This window comes from Pteropus medius, unplaced genomic scaffold (assembly GCF_902729225.1).
Source record: "Pteropus medius unplaced genomic scaffold, Ma_sr-lr_union100, whole genome shotgun sequence".
NCBI lineage: Eukaryota > Metazoa > Chordata > Mammalia > Chiroptera > Pteropodidae > Pteropus > Pteropus medius.
In genome coordinates, this window is record NW_024356247.1 from 324,137 (window position 1) to 349,551 (window position 25,415).

The 25,415-nt window shown below is 44.2% G+C and overlaps 1 protein-coding gene across 1 annotated transcript; it reads right to left on the bottom strand.

Annotated features, from left to right (window-relative positions):
• Positions 1–1,840: 1,840 nt before the first annotated feature.
• On the bottom strand, positions 1,841–25,145 carry RLIM (ring finger protein, LIM domain interacting). The gene is made up of 4 exons (XM_039859992.1): positions 24,944–25,145; positions 10,963–11,155; positions 9,962–10,045; positions 1,841–8,732 (listed from the first exon to the last, which is right to left on the bottom strand). Exons 2-4 carry the CDS (start codon positions 11,129–11,131, stop codon positions 7,162–7,164), a joined length of 1,824 nt encoding a protein of 607 aa, XP_039715926.1. The 5' UTR covers positions 11,132–11,155; positions 24,944–25,145; the 3' UTR covers positions 1,841–7,161.
• Positions 25,146–25,415: the final 270 nt, after the last annotated feature.

The following is a 25,415-nucleotide window of genomic DNA, read 5'->3' on the forward strand; positions in this document are numbered from 1 at the left end:
GCCATGTACTCGTCCCGAGCATCACAGCACCTACTACGGGACATGCCTCGTTTGCAACTGCCTTTGGAGTGAATGGTATGTTCTTCCGAATACGCTTCAGGGTGGGACCTCCAGCCACTGACGGAAAGATAACTCTTGGAAACAGCCGAGATTCATCCCAAGGTTGGCAAGCAACGTGAACAAACTGAGGATTGTTGCTTCTCAGTTGCTCGTAAAATTGTTTCTGAAAGCAATTTTAAACAAGTTCCAAATATCTTCTGAGCAATGACGACATTCTTGGAATGTCTATGGCTGCCCGAGGCAACTTTAAAGGGCATTTAGTTGGATGCCAAAGAACTGGCTGGCATACTAAAAAAAAAAAAAGCTGCGATTTGTTCTAGCCATTTCACATTTCAAAACGAGCCGTAATTTGGGACCGAGAGCACGTTCCGGCCTCCTCCCAAAGGTTCCACAAGTGTAACGCCATGACAAACGTGCTTCTCGGGGGGACCCGGTGACGCCCAAAGCGATTTATTGCAATTTACAATGTGTCACCTCCAGTCCTCCTCAGATCTGCCCTTTACGTTTTCCTTGGCAAACTAGCCAAAACTGATGTTTATCCTAGAAAATCATAGCTCACAGGTAGTCTAATCTAGGGCTCGGGATAAATATTAAGAACCGGGGACCACATAGTGCGGGGTTAAGGGCACTGTGAAACCACGCTCTGCAATCAGACATCTGACTGGAAACGCTCTCCACTTACCGTGTGATCTTGTGCAAGCGACCAAATCCTGTATCTCCGCAGCGTCACCTATAAAACGGGGTGGTCATAATGCGCCTCGGAGTCACTGTGAGGATTAAATCATTTACAGTGCTTTATACAACACCTGATACTAATCAGAAAAAAGTTAGCTATTCCTAATGTAGCCATTAGTAATCCGCTCACAAGGCCTTCGATTTTAATCTTGCCTGAATTCAAAGGTCTCAAAGAAACGGGACCCCGGCTTTCATTTCCTGTTTTCTTAAATGACCACTAAGGGTACAGCTCGTAGTGTGCTCTGATTTACCAGAGCCTCAGTCCTAGGTAACGGCCCTTTCCTACCTGACTCCCTTCAGTGAGATGCCTGTGCACTGACTTACTCCGTTGTCTAGAATGTAAACTTTTCAGTGAAGTTTACTGAAGCCCAAACGGCACTAGAAGTAAAACTCTGTGAAGGTCGTGAGGCAGAGATGACCACACCAAAATTACTGCCAAGGAACTGAGCTCCTGTGCCAATGATGGGCGGGGCTCTGCAGGAACCAGAGGAAACAAAACCATAATCGAAGTCGCCCTCGGCTGAACAGATACCAATACCGAGGGGAAATCTCACTCCGGTATCCGAATGGGACAGACCTTGTTTGTAAACAAGGCCTTGTGAGTGGCTCAGGCCAACACGTGTAACAGGCCGGAGGTTGGGACGGAAGACAAGCCGCGTGAGCACACGGCACACTCGGACGAGTGTTTGTATTTACGGAGGTCCAGCGACAGAGTGGTCAGGGCAATGGTGAAAATCCCTGAAGCAGTGGATACGAGCCCCGTGACAATGTCGTTTGCATAAATCTTTCCAGGGTTCCTGTATCGGAATACGCCCGAACCTTTTATTTTACCAATCTAAGATTAAGCCGTTAAACTACAGAAGTCGTACCCCATGAACCGGTACCTGCCCACACGCACAGCTGTTAGGAATCAAAATCGAGGTTGTACTGCATTGTATGTAATTCCACTTGACTCTACAAACGAAGTCTATCTGACGTCAGTTCAAAGTGACAGAACCTTTATGAGATTTCCCTCTTAAAAAAAAACAAGATGATCAAGCATAAATAATCACTTCATGCATTTTATTGATAGTCTATATTTTAAATCTGCAGTATGACATCTTACATAGGGAAAAAGCTTCTTCCTAAAAGATAACTATTAATAATCAAACCAGCTTTAATATGACCGACCTTTCGAGGTCTTGTTTTGCATTAAACAAGTTAAATTTTAGCAGCAGGTGTAAAGCACTGTACAAAAAAAAAAAAAAAAAAAGGAAACTGGGTACATTCTCAAAATTTAACACAGGGCTTCCCAACCAGGAGTCTGCCGGACAGATATTGGAGGAGGTGTCACATTCAGGTTTAAATTGAAAGAAAATGAGAAACCAGATAAAGCGGGCCGACCGAATTCTCTCCACTCTGCGCTCCTTTCTGCTTTTCTGCAAGTCTCCCCAAGGTCAGGAAGCCCCGGTACAACAAGCAGTTAAGTCTTTACAGAACATACATTTATGTGCTTCACGTTCAGACATAAAGGCAGCCTTCGTTACTATCCCCTCCGCATCCCTCGGCTTCTTACAGACTTCAGAAAGCTTTCCAAGACTGCCCAGTTCTTTCGATAAACCCAAGTCAACACATCTATACCAAAGCAGCTCTTCCCGAGAGAAGGTAAAACAGGCACAGATACGGAACCAGGCCAATCGCGTACCTACTGAACTTGAGACCTGATCACGTGGCCCTACATCTGTGAAAGCAGCACCAGGGACAAACGGAGCTATCAAGAGGTAAATTCCAAACATTGGACTGTTAAAACACATACACGTCAATCAGTTAAAGAATGTCACCAGAGGGGCACTGAATAGTTAAGGCTGGGCAGCTGGTTCTACCACACCTTAGTATCGAGAAAAATCTGCAAGAGGAGGGACCGACAGGAACCCTGAAGTAACTAGGCACAGCGGTATGGCGGGCTTCGCTTGCACTGCGTGTCTCGGAAGACACCGGCCACTCAAATCCAAGTGACTACAGAGCAGCTTGTGGCTCATTGGGAAAGAAATACGAATCAAAAACAAATACCTGGCTACAATTTTATTTGAGAGTGAGTGTTAGCGGGTATGCCCATTTCCTTGGAATTTGAATGAAAACATCTGCACAGAAGTGAAAATTATCATAAAACCGATAAACTGCTGTCATCCCTTGAGAGTCCCAACGCTTCAATAACAGTGCGATTCTATCCTGCATTTTTAGATACAAAATGGATTAATTAAATCAAGTGTGAGCTCACTCACTTGTTGGGAAATTAGATATTTTAGAAATGTTCCAGTTAAGAACTCAATTTCAAAAACAAAAACAAAAACAAAACACAAACCTCCATTTCAGAATGCTAAAATCTTTAAAGGGTAGGTACTGAACTCAAAGCTGTTTCTTAGTTGCTTATTAAAAATCTGATTTAAAAATAAGTTAAATACTCATTCTTCGGACCTTGCACTTCAACTTTCTAAGTAAAGCATGTTATGTTTACAGTTTCGAATGTTTTTTCAAAAGCATACAATTTACTAGTTAACTCGATGAATTACAACACTTACTGAATGTTAAACATACTGAAGAATTATACTAAAGAAAAAAACGCCTGACACTTGAAGATGTGCCTTATCAATCTCTTGCATCATGAAGGTACAGAATACTTTAGAAAGTAGCAATCGGCATAGTCTTAGAAGACAAGGAAAAGAATAAAAGTGCCCTGCGAACATGGCTTCTAAGTACTTAACGATGGTTAATAAATTTGACAGGGAAGCCAGTAAGATAAAACATCAAAATTCAAATAAGGCAGATTAGAAATATTTTTCATTCACGAAAGAACAAAGAAGAAAAGGGGGCGGGGTAAAAATATCCTCTATCTTTAAAAGTATCAACAAGCACAAGGTGCCACTGTATTCTAGCAAGCTGGAAAAATGGCGTTGGTTCGCAACATTCACCTCCCTAACACACGGGCGTTTCAGGAGCTGACCCAATGTCCTGGCTTATGCCTGACCCATTTCATACCGTGGACATTCGGGAAGCAGGTGGCTAAATACAAAGCGTATCGCGGTAACCTTCACAAACGTAATTTGAGACGGTGACACTAGAAGAGCGTACTTGGCACGGGAGGGACAAGTTTTTTTTACTTTTTGGGGGGCGGGGGGTTACTTGAGTTAACACTTATGTTATAGATAACGTTTCCTAATCTTAAAGTTTGGATAAATTCCAATGATCACGTGTTTAGAGATTTCACACATATATGAAACCCCAGTGCTAAAAACGTTGTTACCTGTAAAATCACCTACACTCCAACACTAAGGTGAACACTGTTCTCAACCCCCATCGCCATGAGCCACCTCCACCACTGGGGGGCAACTAACGTGTTCTCGGTGGAGCCATTTTCCCAGTTACACAAACAGCATGGGGCATCTTCTAGTGCTACACGTTTTAAACCTAACTTGTTCACTTTTGTTTTCAGTACTAAATCCCGACCTTGTCGGCAGCTTGGACTTCAACAACAGGACACCTCAAACGTTTCGGACTAGTGCGTGAAGTTTGAAAAATATCTGAAATACTCATGGAAACTCAGTTCTCAGTACTTTTCCCTATGCTTTGAACAATATCGACTCCCAACATTGGTTTTTCTTATTCCTATGACTGACCGCATGAAGTTCAAAGTAGGTCTTGAAGACAGAACCTTTCTTTAATAAAGAAAAAGTGCAAAGATACAAAACGAAAACAAAATGTAAAGTCTTTTGCAGGAAAATGCTCCCTTGAGAGAACAGGTGTTTGGATACTGGTGGGAAAAAGGTCTTTGCTTTCCATTGTACATCTGACACCTACTAATGACCTTGTCTTCAGTGTCCACAACACAAGTATATATGAGTCATGGACCTTGCAAAAAAAAAATAATAAGTAGGAAATTCCACTAACATATTTGTATCCATTCTACACAATCCAATGGAAATTAATGAGTGCTATCGAGAAAGGTGTCCGCACGCACGCGTCCAACATGTGCATTCTACTGAAGGCTAAAAACTTAAAATTCTACTTCCAGTGTTCATGAACAGGTTTAATATCTACATTCATAACCAGGATTCTGCATGAGTTACTTCTTACTTTAATACTTCACAAATGAGTAATACGTCTTGGGAGGTTAGGGAGGTACCTGTTTGTCAGTAACTTTTATGCTCAGAATGAGCGCGGTTGTTTTTAAACCGTATCAAATGAACAGCCCTATGGTAACGGGACATTTCATACCAAGAGGAAAATGGGTTTGTTTTTAGCCAATCAGGACTACCCTGCAGGTCTGAAAACTGTAGATTACACCTTGAGGAAAAGAGACAAGGAGGCTCACAAATATAAAGGAATCCTGACTTTTAAATGGACAATTTTTCTAAAAGATAAAATGTATTATAGAAGCGCCATAAACAGTACTTTCTGCTTATATTAAAAAAAATAAGTGAAGCTTTGTTTGGACATTATTTCCTTGCAAGAGCAGGACATATCCTTAGTAAACTACCATATTTACAAGTTAATTTCCTTGACACTTAGGTAGGACTGAAAGCCAGAGGAAAACATGAAAGTGTGAACTTTGAAATAATCTTTACAGCTAAGTTGCTAACAGTTAAGGTAACCAGGTAACTCCTAAAGCAGACGCATCCTGTAGAGCATCCGACTGCGCGTGGGCAGTCAGCTCACTCTGCGAAAGGCTAAGGATGTGCTCAATTCCTCTTTGGACCCGGCCGTTTCCGCAGAAACACACGCGCGGCGCTTCCACGGGCAGACTAACCCTCGGCCCGACCACCCTCGAAAGGGCAATCGGGCCCGAGCGCCGGCGTACTTCACAAATTTATTTTCACTGCTAAGGAACTGACAAAAAGTGCACGTCCCATTGGTCGCAAGTCAGCAGTGTCAGCTTCAAATATGGGCAGCACAAGGAAAATGTGAGTTTCAAATAACCCGACACGGCTCGCTTTCAACAAAAGGTAAAAATCCCTCGACTATTCCACGGGTCTTTAAACATGACACGTAGGTCTGAGTTGGGAACAGTAACAAAACATTAACTAACGAAAGTGTACCGGTACCTCAAATGACGAATCTCAAAAAGAATGCAAACTGTTAGTACACTCACCTGCACCAATTCCTATGCTAAAAGTGGTTTAGAGTCTTCCCTCCAACTTCTTTTTCTTTTTTTGAGGAGCAGACTTGTAAAAACAACAGTGTAACTTGTGCTAGGTGGCGGCGGTTTTTTTTAAACCGAAGCTGCCAAATTTGCTGATCTACATCTGCTTAAGGAGAATACTGCATCAAAGATCTCATCTCGCGGAACCAGTTAACGTCTGCGTTACTGTGCTCGTGACAAGTTTAGACTCTTCAGAGTAGTTCTCTTTATTCCTCCGGTCTTTCATTTCCTGCCTAAATCCAAGCGCTAATCCCCAGTTCCCACTGGTGCTCAGTGCAGACTCAGTAGCTGCCCACATACATTAAACCCTACAGATATGTTCTGCTCTTGCCGTCCACACCCTCGCCACAGCAGCCTGGTACTTCGTCTGGTGTGTTTTTACTAGGTTGGCTCACAAAAAGCATTTTTTTTTCATTTCTAAGCATGGTACTTTACAACTTTTTAATGCATTATTACAACAGTGCATTGGAAAAGTACTGAGCCTCTACAAAATAGCTTTACATTTTTAAACAAATGAATGTGATTTTTTTCACTTACACAAGCATAGGCTTTTTTTTTTAATATTTCCACAAGATAAATATCTCAATTAAACTATAAGCTCACTCTACAGTGTGCCACAGTGATGGGCTTAGGAGACAGTTATATACTTAGAAGATCCTAACCTTAGTGTTATTTACACTGACATGTCTAATATCACCTTGTCTGAAAGGTGAACAAATGATATTCAGCAAGTAGCTGAATTTGTGCCAACTGATACCTGGGAATGGTGCAGCTTTAAGCGAGCACTTCTGAAACATGGACTGTAACTTAGGCTGAACTGGAACTTTCTTCGCCCCTCCCTCCTACGGCGTGGGAAACTTGAAAGATCAACGTGAAACAGGTAAGAGCCATTGCTAAGGCAGATCTTTGAAGATAACAAAGGAGAAACTGACAAGTGTATATGGTAAGTCATCAGTAACATCACTTACTGATGGTGAAATCAGCTTTTTACGTCCTAAAGTGTTGCTTCTTAAGTACTTCCTTTTACTCTGGAACAGAAATTGGAGAAAGGACAGATTCATTCGGAAAGCAACGACTTAGATCAGGTTGCTACTTTACATTAAGCACCACTCAAAAAGTGGACATAGAGCAAGCGATTCCTGTTTGCCCATCACTATACCAGCTACAAGGGCCAGGAGTCCCGACCTCAACTACACGACACTTTCTCTGTTCCCAGAAGCTAAGACTGCTCTGCGACAAATTGGACAAGTCGAATTCTCAGACAGCCAGCGATCGATGCAGTGGACATGGTACTCATGGGAACAAGGCAGTTTACGAAGTTTGTTGCCTTCTGTATATTCTGTAATGCAAACGCTACAGGTTTTTAATGCATCGTTTTCACCAAAACTTCTCATCGCCAAGTTGTCAATCTGTTCTTTGGTGAGTCCTCTAGGCTGGTCATCATCATCCTCATTTAAGAGGAAGAACTGAGCCAGACTAAGGAAGGGCAAAGAGCCACTTTCATCAAATGTGACCGGGGCCCGGTGTCGGCCCTCTCGCCTGGCACCCGAGGGGCCGGACGGCGAGCTTCCTTCGTTACTGCCTTCAAACACCTCTGAGCTCGGCTCTGAATTTTCTCCACTGGAGCTGGAACTAGGACTGGAACCGGAACCACCACCACCACCAGAACCCCCTCTTCCATTCCGTGACTCTGCCCTTTCCACATTTTGACTCGAGACTGACCCACTAGGCTCTGAATCACTATCGCTGTACATAAAGTAGCTCAATTCACCGAACCCTGTCATTATTTGCCTTAACATGGTCTGAATTGCAACAGATGTCGTCTCACTCAAACCGGTATTTAAGATTCTGCGAATCGGAATTCTGATGGTACTGACATAGGTTCTCACACCTGCGCGCTCGGAACGCGAAAACGTACGCCTGAAACCTCCTCGCTCGCTTTCGTAAGTGACGGTGTTGTTCGGCGTCTGAGACCTCGAGCGGGTTCTGCTAGCTATGCTATCCCTCTGCCGGTACTCTCCGGGGCGGACTCTTCTCACTTGAAGGTCAAGGACTATGGTGGGAGGTCTCTGTCCCGATCCTGCAGACTCGCCATTACCAGCTGTGTCTGAAGAACCCGCTCCTTGTGAGGCATTTCTTGTTCCGGAAGCTGCAAAAAGACCTCTGCTTAGCAAGTCAGGTCCACTGATCTGCTGTCTCAATGTCACGTGGTGCCGGGTTCTAGAACTGCCCTCGGTCTCGTTTACCAAAGGATGCTCGAAAGTCTGAGATGAGATACTGTGATGAGATCTCCGCGCGGTTTCGCTCATCGGATGCAGAGGGGACCGGCTTCTTTCTGCCCTCGCTCGGGTTCTCCGATGGTCCGGGCTCCTGCTTCTGGCCCTTCTCTGACCTCTAGTGGCGGGGACTTCTCCAGTTAACGCTTCGGTCGAGCCCCGTTCTGCCCTGGCTGGCCTTGCGGAGGCTGACTCCGACCGTGGATTCTCCACTTGCCTCTGGCTGCCTTCGTCCATGTTTTCGCCGCCGGATCGTCTCGCAGACGGCTCGTGCTCGCCCTCTGGATTCGGACCCCCGTTATTACGGTTCACATTGATCTCTAAGCTGAATCGGAAGTCACCGCTGCTTGGATTAGTCCGGCTCACTGCTCTCCAAGACTGGTTTCCTCTTTGCCCACTTCTCGTCGTATTTCCGGTTTGTCTGACAGAGTTAAGCCAATCTATTATAGAGTCGCCATTAGACACGTCGTCAGAAGAGTCTCCACCTGTTTTAAGAGAGGAGAGAGGGAGAAAAAGGAACTGCCGAGATTAGGACGATCACGTAACAGCGCTCTGAAACCGCATTAGAGAAAGAGCACGCGTGGCCCACGAACGGACGTTTGGAAACTATCTCGCAGGGGCTTGCCGGTAAAGGCGGGGAAAGATCCATTCCCTGTGGAAGGGGAACGCTCTTCCGGGCAGCAGCTGGAGACTGCCTCGGGGGCCGTGGAGGAAGCCCGGCCCAGCACCGCGTGGCCAAAACGCCACGCGACCGAAGCAGTCGGACGGCGGTCACGGTGCGGGGCTGTGCTGCATCCGCCGCATTTTCAGCGGTTAAGACACTTCTACTGGGCTCTGAAGGGCCTTTGATGATACGGGGCATTTTAGAAAACAAAGTGCTGCAGCCACTGCCAAAATGCAAACGAGGTTCACAGGCTCGACAGCGTGTGAGGCCTTCGTGTCGCCAAGACTTTAAGCTAACGTGAAACTGGAGATGAGACCGAGTGAACGGTCCAAACCCAGCTCAGTATGTTCACGAATCGGACGGCTGCCACGGCCTCTCTGCTCAGAGGGGGATTCTCCACTTCCCACTGCGAGAGCAGTGCCCGGCCCGACGGACGGGCGGGGCTTCTCGATGGGCCTATCTGCGCCCGAGCCAGGTAACTCTTTGTTGCGGGGTTTGTGCTGGACGTTTTAGGGTGTTTAGCACGTTCGGCGGCATCCCTGGTCTCCAGCCACCAGATGCCAGTAGCAAACCCCACGTAATGAAAACTCAAAATGTCTCCAGACACTGCCAATGTCCCCTAGGGGGCAAAATTACACCCAAGTGAGAACCACCTCGTTAGAGAATACAGCATTTCTCTCTTCCCGTGAGCAACTCACGATTATAAGGAAGGAATAATTCAGTACGTAGAAGGAGACTTCAATGGATGTGGAAAATCAAGAGAAAAAAAATCACATTTAAATAGGCCATTCCTCACTATGTTCCCGTTGACGCAAACGACCCAAAGGTGAACCACCAAAAAACAAAACAAAACGAAACAAAACAAAACAAAACAAAACATGTTGACATCCTCACCAAATACCAAGGAAATGTCACTTCTCTTTTTATGAGCAGTTACTTAGCACCAGGTTAACTTGTGCCACTTGTGGATACTCTCCGGAGGACATGTAGTGTCACGAAGTTCTGTACCCATTCCGTCCTGCACCCCCCCGCCCCCAAAGCAAAGCATACCTCTATTTTCGTCTGCGTTTTGCGGCGGCGGCCCCTCTTTAATTTGCTGTAGTCTTCTCAGCAACTCTTCCTCGGTACTTTCACCTGAAAATAGTTTTTAAACGTTTGCCAAATTACAACAGAAAAGCAATGACCCTTGCCCATCTGACACGCACACCAGGGAGTGGGGAACCTGGGGGAAAATTCATTTATTTGAGGGGCAGGGTGTTACGACTCATAGTCACGCAGATTTCTTTCCAGTTTGCTAAATGCTTTTGCATCTCGTTCCTTAAAAATGCGCCTCTGGGAGGCAGGTATGGTCGCTTGTATTTTAAAACGGAGGAACTGAGACGAAGTTAGAGACTGAAGTGCAAATAAATAAATGGCAGGACCAGAAGGCCGCTGAGGCCTTCTGACTCAAGTCCGGTACCGCCGGCTCAAGATGCACTCCCTTCTCACTAACGCCTTGCCTTTCGCACTGTGAGCGCTCACCCGAAGACTAGTAAAATTAACTAGAAATGAGGAGGGAGATCGTGAATTTTAACTAGTATCGAATGGGACCTAACTGAGCAAAAGAGAATAAGCAAGCACAAAGTTGTGAATAACTGACAATTTTATCCAAGGCTAGCTCTGGAGGATGACTGGGACATATTCAGGGAAACGGAAGTGACAAATCAGAGTCTGTCCTAGGAACTAAAGTTCCCACTGGCCCTGCCATACTCAGACTCATGTCTAGTAGGTAAAGCCAACTAACAAAAAATTGTTCAGCTTCACTCTCTTCGATTCGGCTCACTATAAATGCAGAATAGAATTAATAACTAAAGATATGGAATAGGATCATTTCAAACACGAGTGAACAGGATCAGGTGGGTAATAAGTGCAGCAGTAAATGTCATTCTGTGCTATATCCCTTGCATTGAAGTCACACTTCATCATGCTAAAACAACAGACTTTCAAAAAAGACTTTTTAAAAAAAGACCAGCAATTTACATATGGAAATTCTTAAAGTACACATCGCATACCTGGGGTGCCTAGCAAATTGTTATCCCTCATAAGCCTATAATCTTCTTCACTCAGGTTATTTACAAACTGATAGAACGCCTCTTCCCGGTCCAACCGGTCCATCTGACTTCTGCGCTGTGCTGTGGACTGATCGCCACTTCCTTTATCGTTAGAATCTGAGCTTTCCATCTTGATGAACAAGTGGAAAATGATCTAAAAGGAGAAAGGAGATCAACCTTGAAAACAGAACATATGTATTCTCCAAAACAGGCTTAATTATGCGAAAATCCAGAATGCGGGTCAAGACGTGGCTTTTAAGACCTCGCACGAACGAGATTTCACCCCAGAAAAACACCCGAAAAGCCCTGTTAGACTCGGAAAAGACGAGGTCAGGGTCGACGCACTGGCCCGCGGGCGAATTCAGTCCTGGCGCCTATTTTTAGTCCTTGAGATCTAAGAGCGGTGTTTTACACTTTTAAATATTTTTTTTTAAAGGAGAGAATATTTTGTGAAGTGAAAATTACGTGAAGCTTGAACGTCAGTGCTCATCGTTCTACCGGAATGGCCACGCAGTCATTCGTGCACGGCCCACGGCTGCTTTCCCGCCGCAAAGGCAGAGCTGCGTCATCGGCACAGAGACCATGTGCACCGGGTGACCTGCGCGCCGTGAGCTGCAGTGATGTAACTATAATGACAGCATTTCAAGTGCCATGTATGTCGTCACCATATGGTGACTTTTTAAAAAAAATTATAGGTACACTGTCGTCACATCGAATCAAGAGAAAGTGGACTTCAAATGTCATCCCTGAAGGCACAGTGGAAGCGCGGATTATTGGTCATCAGATTAGGTGGTAAAGTCTACGTTTATCATGCAATGGCGCCAAGACGGTGCTGAAGTGATCAAATACACACTGATATTATCAGACTGAGCACTCATCACAATATTCCCAATATGCAGGAAAGCTACGGCCTGAAAAATCTGAAAACTTAAAATGAAATACCTCATCACAAAAACAAAAAATAAGGCTTCGACCAAAGTCACTTTCCAGTGGCTCATCTGTTGGCTAAGTAAGGAAAATCACTTATTGGTGATGAGTTAAATTGTGTTTGACTGCAGAAGCTAAAGAAACGTGCCCACAGAAAATAAATTTAAAGATTATTACCGTTTTGGTAAGTACAGTTACTTAAAAAGTTAAGAAGGATATCGGGATGTCAATAGTCAACTGAAAAACGGGGCAACACCACTGAGTGTTTTTCTTGCCTCCTGATGAGCTGGTAAGTGTAACAGACACTATTCAGTTGTTGATTATTCAAGGAGTTTGAACTACAGAAGCGGCAGCCTCTATGAATCGGCATGGAACAACCACAGGTGATAATGCTTTCAAAGAAGTTGAGTAAACACTAATCCAGCATAACCTGAAGTGGGATCTGCTAATATTTATTACAGCTAAAATAGCAGTAAAAATGCGTAAAGCAGAAAAAGACCTAGCTTGACAAATTTACAAAGCTTGTGAAAACGTAAGGTTTTTAAAGCCTACGGTTATTCATTACATCATTCATCAGCAGGCAATTTGCAGAAAATATTCAAATCCATCCTATTACTGAACCGGCAGTGTCAATGGTGAACTTAACCATCAACAGTTCTGTGAATTTTTGTCAGAAATAGAAACTGAATTTCCTGACTCACTCTACCACGTGCTCATTTTGACAAGTTAGCACTGGTGAAGTTTTACTGTGATGTGTTGTACCCTGGTCCAAGATGAAATTTTTTTCTGAATGGAATTGCTCAATTACTATTACCAAACAATGAATGGCTTGGGAAATTAGCTTCCGCTGCAGACTTCGACCTAAAATTATAAGGCAAAGCAGTGCTTGGATGGGAAACTTACACTGCAGCATAGTCATTTCGACAACCACTCATGCTGGAATCGCAACGTCAAGCACAACTGCTTTATGCACTTCTCATCCTGTGAAAGAAGCGAGGGCCACATCCCCATACAAATTTGTAGCAGATATACTTTCTGAGCAGCACCTATAGTTCCAGAAGCATTTTTGGACCTCAGTGCAAATACAAAAGAAATTCTCTTATTTCGAAATCCATTTAGCTGTGTAACTGGGGTACTTCCACCTAACTTGCAATCGAAGTGATAACCCTGTAGTGTGATAACATGCCCAACAAGGTCAAGAGCAGAATCTAACAGAATCTATAGATGCCTTCTAAGGACGGATGGATATGCTTCTTTGAAGTTACGTGCTTGTGGATTAGTTAGATGGCAGTACCTTTATGTGTGAAAAGGCATTTTTAAAGATGAAATATGGAAAGTGTCATTTCAAGTTAGTAGCTTGCACCAGATGAACATCTCCAAATGATCTGGATCAGGAATATGGTTAGCCCCAATTAAGCAAAACGTCATCCTCCTCCAAAGAATGCCATTCCTCCCATTCGCAGACCTGTATTACAAAACATTGTACTCGATTATTACGTTTTGAGTTCTATCAAGAAAAACTTTCTGGAAATTTGGCTTCTCTCTTTTTATATAAATAACTATGTAATATGTTCAGTTTTGCTTTTTGGTTAGCAATGCGAAGAAAATCACTATCTGGCCTTTTACAGAAAAAGTTTGCCAACCCCTGCGCCAGAGAGTACACAAAACTAGCCAAAAATTCTTAATTATCATTCACTACTTAAATGGCCTTAGGAAGTGGCTATGTTGGCAGATTTCCACACTCTCTCAATTAACTGCTCTAATGGAAAACGATGGTAGTAAAGAATCTAAAATAAGGGAAGACTGCAAACAAAAAATTTCATTCTCTAATTCTTTCCCTTCCAACTTCAGATCGATCTTATTTAAGTTCACAGGGACAAAATAAAAGTTAATTCCACGAACATATGAAAATCTGATTTGTGGAAAAGAGGTAATCTATACTGGTACTAGGATTTAATCCCACACACAACACATGAAGTATCTGGATGTTTACAAATCAGTACTAAAGAGAAAAATAAAAACAAACCCACTTTCGGATATAAGAGCCAAAAAAGCCTCTACCTGTCTGCTGAGCCTAAATAAATTTAGGTCTAGACATGAGCACATCTATATCCCCATTGTTTCCCTTAGATGATTATTCTCAGAACTATCATCATCGTTTAAACAAATAAAATGAACAGGTTCAGAAAGGGGTAGGGGAGGGAAACCTTAATATTTTTGGAAAGAGCTTCCTAATCTCACGACTGAGAGTCCTTTATTTTGGGAAGACTAAACTGGAGAAATTTCTGAAAGATCTTTTTATACTAACCTAACACTTTCAGAAGACTGGAAATCAACAGCTTAAAAAAAACACTCATAAAAGTGACATGGGCCTGCCAATAGAAAAAAAAAATTACAAAAGGAAACCGCCTTTTTCTACACGGAGCTAATATGATTTGGTAGTGGTAATAGTAAGCAGCTAATTTAAAAAGTATATGGAAAAACACAAAGGAAGAAGAAACTTCAGCCACAATTCCTCAAACCGAAGAAAACCACGGTAACGTCTGGCTCGTGTACTTAAGCAGTTAATATTTGGAACGCTAATAACAGAAAGTTAGGATGAAGTCCACTTGTGAAGGATCAGTAAATATTTCTGAAGTTAACTTATAAATAGTACAACTCAGTAGGATTGAAAGGCTTTAAAGATATAAATCTTTCGAATAAGGCAAAAACATCGGATAAATTCTGACATTTGAAGGGCATGAACCAAAGATAACAGAAAAACTCACATACCAAGCAGTGCTACAGGAATGGCGTCAGGGAGGCTGAAGCCCATAACAGAAACTTGCAGAAAAGTGGGAAAGATTTTTTAAATGGCTTTGCAAAACGGAGTCAGAATCAAGGGATCTTGTAATGAGTGTGTGGGGGAGTTGGTATAAACAGAAGATGGAAGGCAGAGGGACTCAACTTCGATTTTATTCAACAAAATAGAAGTTTTTTTCCACCTTCCAACTGGAAATAGTGGAAAAAACAGACTTCTCAAAGAGAGAACGAAGAGCCCGAACTGCAGAACTTCTCGTGGTAATCTCTAGTAAGGGAACAGCGGAGACCCTAGATACCAGACTTTCAAATAATCGAACCTTCGAAGCCAGTGAAGTCTATAAACTACAGCACAGCAAAACCTGGCAATAAAGCCAGCGGAAAATCCTGCGACAGCCTCTCAGATACACTGTCAACTAGAAGAGGGGCTCGCTGCCGAATTAACAGCTCACTTGCTCGACATGGTTCTCGAACTCCGCTGGCACATGCCAATCGCCTGGGACTCTCGCGAAGATGCTCGAGAGCCTGCGTTTTCAGTGAGCACGCAAGCGAGGCTGCCACCGCTGCCCCCGGGATCACGGCGGGCAGCACGGAGCGGAGGCAGGGAACAGCCACACCGCAGGCGGAGCACCTGGAACATTTCCAAGGCCCCCCAAAGGGGCCGGCAGAACAGAGGAGAGGCTAGGGAGAGAACCGGCATGTGGAGAAGCCAGGAAGCCCAGGGCAGAAGCGCCCAGAGGCGGGGAGCCTGCGGACAAGACTGAAAGTCTCGATTATCCACAGTGACAACGTGAGAGAGAGCGGAGCCCCGGGTCAAACTGGGGCCAGCGGCTGAAGACACGTGGAAGTAAGTGTGCAATTCTTTCTTCCACTGCGACGGCGAACGAGGAAAATGATGCCACAGCGGAGCTGCATCCGCCTCCCGAAACAAGCAAACCCCGACTTCCAGGAACAGTCGAGCAGAGGCTGTGAAAGAGGGGGCTCCCTGCAGGCGGGGGTCTGAACACACCGACTGCAAAAGGCTCTCTGGATGAGGATGGCACTCGGGGTGGTCAGTCCCTCGGCTTCCTATTCTGGGCCTGCAGACCTCATCAGGCTACATACTCCAGTGACACAACTGTGTCAGAACACTTTCTTGAGGGGATCCATCCACCTGTCGCCCCGTTCCTGTCCTCCAACGCGCCTCATGCCTCGCGACCTCTGCACCCTGACGCTGCAGTTCCCTCGGCCCCTTCCTCCCCCTACCGCTGCTTCGCCCCTCGCGGTCCCCTAAGACGCTGCTACTGGCTACCTCACCTAGCAATGTTTCCATTCAGAATTTGTGGCCCTAGAGTGACACTTTGTGTCTTACAGTCTTTTATATCTTTGAAATGTTCATTTCATGAATCAATCTTGTTTCCTCAACGTAACCAAAAGTCGTGCAACATGTTATCAATACAAAAACTCGTGCCGTGTTTTACACTCTTTTTTTGCCAGTGAATCTCCGAAATCTGGTATTCTGTACTTACAACACACGTCAGACGGGACGCTAAATTTGCAATGGTTAAAGTAAAATATAGTCCTATCAAAACAAGAGTTGTTTTTAATGGAAAAATGTTTCATACTTCAGGTTTTTACTTAATTCAAGAAAACTTCAAGTTCTGTCCCACAGATACACTAGCAACATTTCAAGTGTCCAGGAGCCACATGTACGTACTGGCCACCACGCTGGACAGCACAGCTTTAAAGAATTTGTTTGTAATGTAGAGAAATCCCACACTCTGAAAGAATTTCAAAGTGTTCCCAATATATTACTGCTCAGGTTCTATAAACCCAATATTTATACGCCCTCTTTGGACGTCTCAAAAATAAAGTAAGAGTGTCGAATACAAACACGCATGGGACACATGATTCTTTCCTGTGCTCGCAAATCTTCAAGATTCACTCTCGACCTTTTAGAGTTTCTATCATTTCCTATATGGAAACTAGAGTCGAGACATTATACCTCTATTGAAAGCCGTCCTGACAAAAGACTTTAGAGACGGTTCAATCCTAAACAGCTCCTGTCTGGTGAGCTTTAGTCTATTCTGCGCAAGAGGGATTTTTATTTTGCTTTATTTTTTTTATTTGAAATTTTAACAATAAGACACACTCACAAAGCAACATGTGAACAAATCCAAATTACTATTCCTTCTGCAGTAATGTGCTGCTCTGCTCCCCCTGACCATCTCATATGCGTGCCAGAGAAAATCCAGGAGAGTATTTTCCCCACGTGACATCTCTATGACACACTTATTTCTTACTTCAAAACTGCAAGCAAACCGTCAAGTCTTCATTGAACACAACATGCAATGTTTTACTAAGGTGCAGGTTCCCATTACAGAAAGTCTGTTTCTTGTAGCTCATTAGGGGATGGAGGGAAAACCCAGACTGGCTTCTCTACCTTTGCCCAAAGCCTCCATCCTGTCTGCCTCCTTCCGCATTTCCCCTGGGCTGGGAGTGGGCGTCAACCTCCTAGGGACACGAAGGGGTGAGTTGGGGCGGTGACACCCGCAGGGGTCTGCAGGACTGGAGGTAATTACATTTTGAAAGAAAAAGCCATCCTAAGCAATGCCCTCGAATGCCTTGTAAGACCGCCTTACACACACCCAAGGAGCCCGGTCTCGCTTAAGTGGCATCTAAGGGAAAACGTGATAAATCTAAACGACAGGCTCAGCTCCTGGCAGATGTGATGTCACTGATGTTTGTTAGGTGAAAATGAACATTTTAAAGGTTAAGAAAGCACCACACCAAAGACGCCGGGCGACCACAGTCCAAATGCTCGCTACAGACCTCTCTCCATCTGGGTGTGAAAATGTTAGTGAAGAATTGTGTTAACGAAACGGGTCTCCCGAGTCTACGCTGTGGTCAACAAGACTGAGGCACGTTCCCAGCTTCACTAGTAAGAGGAAACAGGTGCCCCACACACCCCTGGGCACCTCCTGGCATCAAGAGAGAGCATCTTAAGTCTACTTATTGTCTTAGTTATAACAGTCACGTGCAGAAGTCAGAAATTTTGGCTTGAGTACACAATTAGCATTAGCCACTTTTAAACTTAAATATCTCTGTGAAGAGCTTCCCAAAGAACGATTTAAGAAAAAAACACATAACTGTTCTTGAATCACTCGGCTCTCTCCCCAGTTGTAAGCAACAAGTCCGTAGTCCGTAGTCCGTAGTCCGTCAGACTTCCTTCAACCCCCACGACAGTCCTTTGAAGCAGAAATCATCACCTCTAGTTTAGATAAGAGACAGAAGCGCAGAGAGAGGCAGTGATTTGGCAGAGGCCATGTGGCTAGTACGTGGAAGGAGCCCGTAGTCAAATCCAGGTCTCCTGATTCCAAATCAGGCAACTTCCCACGCAATGGACAAGTGCCCCCCAACATTTCCCAAGACTATACACTTTAAATACGTTCCTTCAACCCCACACACACGTCGAAAATATTCGATCTCAGTATAAGCTTTTTATACCAGGTTCGCTCCTGCTATAAAAACTTTCAAACTGACAAAACATTTATAAGCAGTATAAACCCAGCAGGACTTATTTTTAAGTAAGTCGATTTTTAGTGTATTTGCTTTAAATACAGTTGCCCCTTGGATAAACGGCACACTTTCTTAACTTTCTCTCAGCATACTGTGTGCCCATATACAAATTCATTCCTGGGAACAAACAGCCAGGTTAGAAATTTTGCCCAGTCATTTCAAAAACTACTCCTCTGGTCAATGAATATATGACTGTCAGGTAAATGTCATTCCGAGAAGGAAAAGCCATAAAGAAAAGCTAACTTGAGATTTATTAACTGTGCCTCAGTAATTTAAAACAAATCTTATTCGTCTTGAGAATTTAAGCCACTTCTCCTGCAGTCACCGTCATATACTAATAAGAACTATGTGGACTTCTATGTGTCTGACCACTGCAAAGAGTATTTCATCATCTAGGCCTTCTGAGCCATACTTCTCTTGCTCAGGCTCGCCTCCACGTCTGGAAGTGTACCTTCTCTTCTAATAAACCGTTTCTTTTCTACTGTAAAAAAAAAAAAGTATTTCATCTAACTCTCCTAATCCCTGACACCAGTGTTTAAAAATTTGTTTATGATGTTAGTGCAAAAAGTAACATAAAACATACTGTACAGGGATCTTAGATGGAAAAAAAACCCATACTGACCAGTACTAACGAATCGGAAGTCTGGTGCCAAGTTTAAGCACACACATTAAAGTCAATGGACACACGCCTTCACAGCACCCGACTGAGTAGACCCAAGGCACCGAAACAGACTGTTAACAAAAACCGAATTCTGAAATTCAAATGCTTGCTTGAATATCAACTTAAAACTAAGCCGCACCTATTAAGTCTGGAAGAAATGACATCTTTTTAAGAACAAAAAGGTATGGTGGGAGGGAGGAATCGAGGTAACCTGATATCAACCAACTGCTAAAGTATCTTGAGCATTTTCACCTTTTGCATGTGTTCACACAAGCTCCCAACTCAAAAGCACTCTAAAGCAGAATGTGATCTAAAAAAAAAGGTTTCAACATAAAAATGTTGTGGAAAACAGAAGGGCAGGCACCATTCTGTTTGTTTCATTAGGAACCTCATAGAATAGATATGAGTTAATGACATGTGAACCTGTCAATAACGAAAAATGGTAGCTCAATAATACCATCGCCAAAATGAAAAATACTTCGTATAGTTAAAAATGAAGTCACAAAGAGCTGCTGAATTAGAGGTCAGAATACAAGTTACCATATATATGCAGTTACCAAAAGTGTTGGGAAGTCTTCATACATAGAATGTTCAACTAAAATTGTATTGCATTCGTAATAGAAGGCTGAAAACAACCAGACAGCTTTTCAATTCTATGAGTAGCAAGGTGGTATTCAGCTGTGAAAAGGGGTAAAAAAAACCCAAAACAGGAGCGACCACATTCCTGTCTAGGCTATATCACTAACCGGCTATGTAAACCTGGTCGATTCATTTAACCTCTCACGCCTCAGGATCTCCATCAGTATTAGAGTATTGGATTCGACTACCTACAAGTTAGATGAAGACGACCTTCCTTCCAGGTCTAGGAATCTGTGACTATGAATAAGATATAACCGAAGCCACATTCCAGTAGTAAGTGAAAAAATAAAGCTTAAGAAACGACTGGGACACATGCTTAGAAGCTGTGCTTTTTCTCACTGCCTTTCACTCTTACATGTCTATCTCCCTTTTTGTGACTATCTTATCATTTTGAAAAGAAATATAAAATATGCGTCTTTTAAAAACAGGGCAGGATTGATGCTTCACTGACTTCACTTATTGCACAATACTTCTTGCCACCCACACAATTTGTTGCTTATTTCCAATACTGGCCTATCCGCGGATGCTGTGGAGGGCTCCGCCACTGCCAGTACCATAGCAATATGAGATTATAAAACATCCTTGCTTATGTTCTTCCATTTTTACTACCTGAAAAGGATAACAACAACGACAGGATCTGGAAAAGTCTGACAAGTGTCTAATCTCTTGACAGAAAGTCTATTGACTTGCAGCTCACAATTTTGACTACTGCAACCCTCTAAAACATTTAAATAGAAAGAACATCAACAAATGAAAGGATGGAGACCAAGCAAAATGCTGCCAATTCACAAGATCAAGTCATTTAGAAAAAGAAACCATTATGATGGCATTTCAATTACCTTATGTACTTTAGACAGCGAATTTAATCTTCGATTACCCATTTCATGTTATTTTTGAGCAATGTCACTAAATTAGAATTTGGTCTATCTACATGAACTCAACTGACGTGCTTCTCATTATTCCCAAGAAGTCGAAAAAGGACTCAAAACCCACAAAGTCCATGTGTTTATAAAAAGGTATTAATGTAAAATCACTGATTGCTGGCAATTTCGCTGTTAATTGGTAAAATACTATTTTTTAAGCGCATGAGGTTTCCATTAAAAATTAAATGTTTTAAAAAGAGTGAAGCCACGTTTTAAAATTAAAATCACTCAACAAAAAAATATTATCTACACAAGTGCCTATAAAATTACTTAAGGAAATCAATTTTGTGTTACAGAACTAAGCATGCTAACTCAACTGTGCTTCCTGAACCAGTGTTTCTAAACAGAAAGGATGACAAAGCTGACCATATATCTCCCATTTGTACAGAAACGTAGCAGTCTACATCTGTTGTCCTGGAGTACTTGATACGGCCCTCTTTCACTCTCAAAACTGTCCCAGTTTGCCCCAATAAACTTAATTAAAAAAAAAAACTGTCCCAGTTTGGACAAATGATATGGTTACCTTACATGTAATTGACACTAAAGGGAACTTTGGTCAATAAAAAATGAAAACTGTAGTTAAAAGTTAACTCTTTTCTTCCTATAGTCAAGTGGAAAGCGACAGGAAAGAGACCATTTTTCATTCCGGAAAAAAACTAAAAATCAATGAACACAAATACCTCCTTCCCCCACAGAAAGTTCATCGCCATGCAAACATTCTAACAGAAGCCCAAACTGTAGTTGTGAAATTACTGCAAGAGGTCCACGAATCGACACACGCTGTCTATAGATGTGTCAACATACGTAGGTTCTATTATGTCTGGTGAAATTAAAATTTTGGAACACTAAAATACAAGAAAATCTACAACGAAAATATCAACTATATATATATATATATATATATATATAGTTGATATTTTTAGATGTATATATATTCGATATATATATATATATATATATATATATATATATATATATATATATATATCACGGACCAAAGCGCAAGTTCATTAATATATTCCCAAACTGTTCAAAACTGCCAAGATCTTTTAATCTAAAAATAATTGACAAAAGGGAAAATGAACTGCTTGATTTTCTGGGAAACTTCCACATTCAAGGTTGAGAAAAAATAAGACACAGAAGTACTACTGCTTTCTTACACTGGTTATCAAAACTCAAGGGATTATGTAACTGGCTACTTCTTTGAAATTAACGGGCCATAGGTTTTTGGAAATGTCTGTTATACAGAAATGTTAAGGAATTAAGGCTTATAAGTGAAAAACATGTCCCAACCCTAGGCAGTGGCCCCAAATCCTAGCACCCCATTGGTCTGGCTTTGACAGAGGACTTCTCACACTGTAATCTGTTATTCACACTATGGTAAACTGAAGGAGCAGGAGGCCGGTCAAGCTATCTCCCAGTCCACTAGGGCTATGGAAAGAGAAATACACGCATGAGAATTCCACGAATGCGGATGCCCCGTGGGACATACTGTGCTATTTAAGGCCTCGGTACACGTTTGCCAACATGGAAGAACATATCCAGTCGGCCTAACTTTTCTAGATATCCTTTCATTATTAAGCTATTTCATAAAAATCATTGATTTTAAATTGTTTGTCACATCACAAGTAGTTATAGCTGAAACAGGCACCGCGACAGACCAAAATAAAGAGGGGAAATTGCTAAATAATTTTCACTTAATTCATAAAGCAGATTCCCTTTAAGTGTTTTTGATGTAACATAACCTATAGATTTTTTTTACGACTTTCTTTTTCTTTGCATTTCTGATGTAATTAGAGAGCAATTAAGTCCAGAGGCATAAAAGTTTAGTGACTTCAGACTTCACACAGACCAGGGTTAAAATGGGGGCGCTATCACTTATTAGCCACTTAATTGAGGACAAACGACTTAATAACCTCTTCTCGGAGTCTCGGTTACCTCTGTAAAACAGTTGACATCCTCACGAGGCTTTGCTGTGAGGATAAAATCATCCACGTGATGCAGAGAACCTTCTGATACAAATTAGCAGATAACCATCTGATACAAATTAGTTATGAATTTAGGCTAACTACCCATCCCAGTTTGCCTGGGACAATTGTTTGCACCTGTTGTCCAGGCATAATTATTAATAATGTCCCCTCTGCTCGCTCTTGAAAGCATCCTGGCTAGGGCAATAAATTATGTGATTACCTTAATGATGATGATTTAAAGAGTTAATACCAATCAGACTATTATTTATCAATTATATAATTTTTAGATCTCGAGGGGAAAAACAGAACACAGAAAATCGTGTAAGATATATTCCTGTAAGATACTCTACTGATATTTTGTTATTTGTTATTTTGTTATACACAAAGTATACCCACCCCATTCCAACAATGATCTAAGGTAGCAAAGTCCTATTTTGTTCTTTCTGTTCTACACAGGAACTGGTAAACTTCAGACATTATTTTAAAAGAGGAAAATTCACAAATAAAGCAGCAGCGAGTTCCAGATACTCAGAAACACTACACTTTGAATCACCAGTGGAAAAGAGCCATTCTCATCATGAAGTATGCCCAACACCAACTCACATATATCAGATGGGCCCATCCAATTACAGGGCTGCAAAACAATACTTTAAAACATGCAGCTACACATAAATCATGAGACGCAACAAAATATCAATTACCTGACTGTTATGACATAGTATTGTAATACAATTAACTGGATTTTAGTTTTCTTCATTCTCTGCTCTAGAAAAAAAAGAATCCATTATTCTTCCTCTTTTAAAAGATATACATTTTCTTTGAAATAGACACATCCTAAAAAAATTCACATCCTACATATTTTAGTCACACAAGCGCGCGCGCACAGTCTGTTATGAAACTTAATTCAATGATCAGTACTGGTATTTGGGGAGACTGAGAAGGTCAGAGGGAACCAGGAATCTTCCATGTCAGATACAAGATTTTCTTTAAAGGCCGAGAAGAAATCTACGTTTTACTATAAGCTTGCTTAAAACAAGCCTACCTAATCAGACAAGTAATTATTTTCAGAGGCTCTGCTAGTCACTTTCAAGGACTTTCCTGGCACATTTCAGTTACCTCTGTAAAACAGCCCTAGGCAGTGGTAGGAACTAAAAAGTATGAAAGACCATGACACCTTAGGCTAAAGAACGAAACAGTTTTCAGTAGAAGAGTCCTAAAATCACATTTTAAAGTGTTTAGAACGGTCTTCCCGGGCCCTTTATTTTTACGATTGAGAAAACTGATTTGGGAGGGCAGGGGGGGCCACAATTGTGCCCTGCCGCCCTCGAGTCATCCAGGATGGACACGACGTACCCGATGGGCTGACAGGACGAGTTACTTAGTCTGTAATCACAGAGAACCAAAGCAATGATTAGTAGGGGGACGTTCACTTCTTCCTCCCTTCCATCGCCCAAAGCCCACTGCGGTGAATTCTGATTCAGGAAACGCGCGGGCTCCTCATTTCCAGGCCCCCCCCCCAAATTACGTGGGGCCTTGCAAAGGGTGGATGACAAGCTGCTAGCAACGCTTCCTCCTGCCCCCAAACGAAAGAATGACCCGCGCGAGGAGGCTGCCAGGCCGCAGACTCCCGGGCTAACCTGTGGAATGAGTATGGGGAAACTGTCTAGGGAAGGAACGTGGCTGTCTCCTCCATCTTGAAATTAATCAGCATAAGGGAAAAAGGGACCGAGTGTTCAGGAAGCAGAAGCCCAACCGGTTACTACCAGTCGCCGAGCCGCGGCGTACGTGGCAGGGAGCGCCCGCGGGGGCCGCGACCCCCGGGCGTTTTGGGGAGGGGGGCCGGGCTGGCGCTGACTGAACGGACAGGAACTTGGGGATCGTCTGGCCCAACTCCCACCCTTCCCAGGGGAGAGCGAGCAGGCGGCGGCGGCCCCCTCCCCGGCGGGGCCCTCGCGGCGACGCGGGGCGAAGGGAGCGCCGGGGTCGCCCGAGCGAGCGAGCCCGGCGCATCTGCCTCAGCTCCCCCGGGGCGACGTCGCCGCGGCCCCGGGGGGCGCGTAACCGCTCGCGGCGGGGAGCAACAGCGCCCAAGATGGGGCTCCGCGAGGCGCGGGGGGTCGGCGGGCCCGAGGTCCCTGGAACCGGGGCGCAGGCGGACGGCCGGGGCGCGGCGGTTCTCACGCCCGGGGCCGGCGCCCGCCCGCCCGCGCCGTCCGGAGGCCGCGGGGAGGAAGTCGCTCCCGGCGCCGGCCCCTTCTCCTCAGAGCCCGTCGCCCTCACAGCCAATTAAAATGGCAGCGGCGACTGCGCCACGGGGCCCCCCACGGCAGCCGGCGCCCCGGGTCCGGAGGCGGCGCGGGGCCTCCGGCGCGACGGCCGCTCGGGCCATCTTTAGGGAACGCGGCGGCCGCGGCGTCCCCCTCGCTCCCACCCGCTCCTCAGAGGGTCCCCGCAGCCTCGCTCACCCGCTCTGGTGTCGGGATCCGACTCGGTCGCGTCGGCCGCCGCCGCCGAGGGTCCTGCGCGCCTCCCCTGCCGCCGCGCGGAAACCCGCCTCCGATGAGTCGCCGGGTGAGACCCGCCTCTAGCCCAGCGCCCGCTCCGAGACGTTGCTCAGGCAGCCATTATCTCCCCCATTGTTACCAAGCAGCGACCGGAAGCGGCTGCCCACAACAGGAAGTGATGACGCCGCGGCGCGGCGCGCGGCCCCCGGCGCGCTGGCCAATCGCGGCCGAGAGCTCGGCGGCCGGGGGCGGGGCCTCGGGCCGCGCTCCGGGAACGGGAGGCCGCGGCGACGCCCCCCATGTGACAGGCCCCACCTTCCTGCGCCATTTTGAGTGGTGGCGACGGGCTCGCGTTCCGAGGATTGTGGGAACCTTCGGCTTCGCGTTCCGAAAGCTGAAGGACGTCACCTCTGACAGCTGCCGGCCCTTCCCG